The sequence below is a fragment of the Alosa pseudoharengus genome, unplaced genomic scaffold (assembly GCF_046254945.1).
Source record: "Alosa pseudoharengus isolate Yale_2024_CS ecotype anadromous, Long Island Sound unplaced genomic scaffold, YU_APseudo_1.1 YU_APseudo_1.1_scf_16, whole genome shotgun sequence".
In the NCBI taxonomy this organism is placed as follows: Eukaryota; Metazoa; Chordata; class Actinopteri; order Clupeiformes; family Clupeidae; genus Alosa; species Alosa pseudoharengus.
This window is the reverse complement of record NW_027468630.1, coordinates 14557856-14562490: the sequence shown is the minus strand read 5'-3', so window position 1 is coordinate 14562490 and position 4635 is coordinate 14557856. Positions and strand designations below refer to the sequence as shown.

At 39.4% G+C, this 4635-nt stretch overlaps 1 protein-coding gene across 1 annotated transcript in view; it reads left to right on the top strand.

The window, feature by feature from the left end:
- The first annotated feature begins 3527 nt into the window (after positions 1-3527).
- The window catches only part of LOC143125580 (dihydropteridine reductase-like), a 21302-nt gene continuing 20194 nt past the window's right edge, over positions 3528-4635 (top strand). The window contains exons 1-2 of the mRNA XM_076287191.1: positions 3528-3678; positions 4068-4160. Of these exons, the coding sequence (XP_076143306.1) occupies positions 3586-3678; positions 4068-4160 (186 nt within the window). The 5' untranslated portion in view covers positions 3528-3585. The remainder of the gene's footprint in view (positions 3679-4067; positions 4161-4635) is intronic.

Genomic DNA, 4635 nt, shown 5'->3' with positions numbered 1-4635 from the left:
AATAATAAGAGTATATTCCAGACATGATTCGTACACTTATCTTGGACACAGATTTAACGTTGCTGGCGACTGGGACCAACAAATACAGGACATATTTACTGAATACACCACAAGGTTGCAAAAAATTTACGAATCCCCCTTGCCACTGCTTATGAAAATAGAAGCAATCAGACAGATAGCTCTATCAAAAGTGCAACACTTCTTCGCCAATGTGCACGTATCAAGAAAAGTTTTGCAGGACTTAAACAACAAAACTGTTAAGGCAGTGAGAGGATGGCTCGGTCTGAACAGTCACACAACCCGCGATGTCATTCATCACAGCAGACGTGAGGGGGGCCTAGGAATTCCAGACTTTGAGTGGACTTACATCGCCACTAGGCTGTCGCACAGGGGCGGAGCCAGACATTGTAAACATTCGGGGCTTAGCCCATTTTTTTTTTTTTTTAAATAACCCCTTAAATAATGACTTCTAGTGAATTTTGTGTAAACTAATGGACACATTGAGACTTAAAAAATGTAAAACTAACATTCAACAGATTCAAGGTATCTGACTGGCACTACACTGTGTAAAATTATAGTTTTGGGTCTTTCAAGAGGCAATATCTGTTCATATCTGTTTAGCATGTACTTAGTTAATTAAGCGTTTCTTATGGTTTGTATATTATAGTATTTGTTTATTTTCATTAGGCTATTGTTTGATATGACATTATTGTTTATTATTGCTATTCTCCTTCTTCCTCTTCCCTGATCTCATCTGTGTGACAAATATATAGAATATCTTATACTATAATATACATAATATTATGATATATTTTACAGTATGGCCAGTCATCATGATACGGTATTTTAGAAGGAATGCATTATCATCTTGACATAGGCGTTTCTAAATTATATTAATTTTGTAATTTAGCAAGATTATTCATAGGTTTCATCAGGTCCCTTTACACAGGTGCATAAAATCAAGCACCTAGATTATGAATGCAGACTGCATGGTGCTTGATTAACACACATATGGAAAGGGCCCTCTCCTCTCAATATATCATTGTAATGTTTTTTTTTTTTAGTTAATAATTAGTTAGGCAGCCAAAACAACATAACATGACTTTTATATTTATGTGGACTCTTGGATTATAAGATCTGTGGTGGTGGATAGGATATCAACAAGGTTTTAAGGTAGGCTAACAGTTAACATTCTTTTGTGCAACATATGACACTGAAAAGTTGACATGGGCAGATAACTGTTAATGGGTTTTTCTGACATTTCAAAACAGTGTAGCCTAATTTATTACAAGACGAGGATCACTTTGTTTTGGGAGCTGGAATTTCTTATTCTGCAGTAGGCTTAGGCATTTAGTGCTAGGGAGCTAGCCAAGTAGCCTAACGTTAGCCTGCCTAACTGACTGAAAGCTCTTAACGTGATATCACCAACCTGAAACAACACTATCCGTCAGTTCACTGGGCGATGCTGTTGTTTGAACGGAGCTGGGTGGTCTTTTGAAAAATGTTCTAATATCCATAACGTTTTAACAACATGTACACAAAGTGTTTTATCACAGACTATAAAAGTGACAGACTTCTGACAGAGGCTTTTTGGAACACCGAAGCCATGAGGTAGCGTTGTCAAGGCAGCATTTTCACTGGAAGTAAACAAATCAATCTAACCATTGAAATCACCATAGCGGATAGCCCAGAGACCTGGCATAGGTCGTGTAGCAAGTCAAATTATTTTTCAATATTGGGTTTTGAAAATAAGGGATTTTGTGACATTTATAGAGAAACCGAGGGGAAGTTATATTGGAAATAAGAATTGCCGGGAATTTAAAACACTAAAAAAAGATTCGGGGCTTTTGAAAAAAGATTCGGGGCTTAAGCCCCCTAAGCCACCCCCTAGCTCCGCCACTGATTTTGATCCCCTGAAGGTGCAGACTGTTTCCTGCACCTGTTCAAGATGTAAACATGACGTCCAAGAAAGTTACCTAGTCTGACGTTCAAATGTTGACATCCAAGTGGGGTCATGGTTAGACATCCAAATAGCGGACCTAGTTTGCACGTCGTGTAGACGTCCAGAATTGGTCTTAGACCGACGGATGGAACATACATGATCTGCATGCCCATCACATGTCTAATGTTTAGTGGGTAGCCTAATTGAAAGTCGAAAGTTCAGAATTGCATTGGTTTTTATTATCTCCATGACAGAAGCAGGACTAGGCAGAAGCCTAGGCTACTAGGAAGTGTCTAGCAGTTTGAGGACAAGAAACGGTGCATCAAAGGGTCAAAATAGTAGCAGCCAAAGAGGATTGTTGATAACAGAACAAGTCTAAGATGTGTAAAATAAAAAAATAAAAATTAATGCGATTAAAAACAAATTAAGTGTTATAAATACTTAATTGCGTCACCATTAACGACTAGTTTAGAGTTTCGCAAAGAGTCTATGAGATCTGCAAATTGTGTTTTATATGTGACAACAGTTTAAGGTTTTGCCAAAAGGGGGATCGATTCAAGAAATGTGTTCAGGCAACTGAGAATGTGTTCAGAGAATGGAGTTTAGTGTTTAGTGTTAGTGTTAGTTTTGTGAAAAACTGTAATAAGGAGTAGGCTCTCCGTAAATGGGCTCTGCTTACAATGTAACTCCACATGCTAACCTCAACCTAGCTTTTATGCTAACCAAATTTTATGGAATTTAATCATATTACTTTTTTATTATGTTTTTATTTAGATTCACTCCAATATCACAATAACAGAGTTGACAAATAATGAATGTACTGTCGGTGTATGCTGAACATTTTGTGCAAATTAATAAAAAAAGAAGCATTAGGCCTACACTCCTCACTGCCCGAAATATTGCACCCAAGGAAGTGGCATCTCTCTGTGCAGGCGTATTAAAAATCTTTGTGGATTTTATGTGGTTTTATAACAGAGATAACAGAGTTGACAAGAACATTATATTACAATAAATATACATGAATAATATTGTTTTAATACTGAAATGTCACGTTATACATAAAATAAATATTTTATGCAACTGCTTTTAGCTTATAACAGTTAATAATAATCAGTGGTCGGAGATAGTCAATAAATAATATGGGGTATGGGAATCATTTAGTTAATATTGTATGGATAGATTGTGTCTAAGATATATATCAAGCATTGTTATTGGTGAAATATAATTTGTATTATTGTTCAAAACTGACTCAATAATTTTTTTAGTAGGCCTAATACATGTTTATCTCGGAGACATACGAAACATTCTCTGAAAATAAAGACCCTTGCAGGCATGTCTACATGTTTTTATTATTATTATTATTTTGGGCAATTTTTATCATATGCTTCATGCATATATGAACTCACACACAGTATTATAGGCCGCTCACAGCGGAGTAGTCTACAGTAGGTCAACTCCAAGCATGGTCTGTGTGGCTGGCTGGAATGGGTGGACCTTGAAGTGGAGCAATCACCAGCCAGTCCCTCTCTCTCTCTCTCTCTCTCTCTCTCTCTCTCTCGCTCCCTCTCTCTCTCCGTGGCTGTGTTCCGCTGTTGAATGAACGGTGTTCATCATTGTTGCGATTTCTCTGGAGGGGAGTGAACATGGCCGCTACGGCAGCGAATCGTGTCATCGTTTACGGAGGGCGAGGAGCTCTCGGCTCGGCTTGCGTGCAATATTTCAAATCCAAAGGCTGGGTAAGTAACTCCGGTGGGCACTTGTTGCATCTCCGTTTCCAGTATGATCAGCAGGCTCGGGAGAACTGATCATATCTAAAAGACTGATTTACGCGAGGTTGTTAAATTAATCCATATTTTTTTAATATTGTATATCAAAATTGTTCACAAAAGTCAAAATATAAGTTATGTATGAAGGATCTGTGCAAGAGATGAATGATTAAAGTAGGCTATACCGTAGTAGCCCACTCTCAGTGTGTGTGACAAACGGTAGTATGAACCATACAGGATAATTCCCCTGCCACCAGGATTATTTTAAATTCTGTCTCTAGCAAGGAGGCATTGGATAGCCTATAGGTGATCTATGTGTTTTTATTCCAATAGCTTGTTTTATCTCACTTCCGTTGCAGTGGGTTGCAAGCATCGACATCGTTGCGAATGCAGAAGCGAACGCGAATGTCCTGGTGAAGCTGTCCGAGTCTTTCACGGAGCAGGCTGGTCAGGTAGGCGATGTTATCTCCCATCTCCCATCCGTGGCATTGACAGCCGCGGCTTATTACGCTGTCTACTCGGTGCCACTGTCAAGGCAACGCCGTTTACTCTCCAACTCCAAACGCAGACTAATTTCCTGCTCTGACGTGAAGCAGCTGTCCCGGTCTCAGCAGCTGTGTGTGTGTGTGTGTGTGTGTGCGTGCGTGCGTGCGTGCGTGTGTGTGTGTGTGTGTTCAGCAAAGAGACCCTGCGGTCAAACACCTGATATGAACCCGAGTAAATATCCCTCATTCACATTGTGTTTGTTTGTTCTCTATCCTTGAGGCCTGTTCACATTAGCGTAGGTTCCTCTGCTTCCTATAGAATGAAAGGGGGGGAGGGGGGGTCCTCTGCGTTCTATGCGTCCTATAGAATGTGTTGCATTGCGACTGTGTTTTGTGTGTGTGTGTGTGTGTGTGTGTGTGTGTGTGTGTATACTGTATTGAG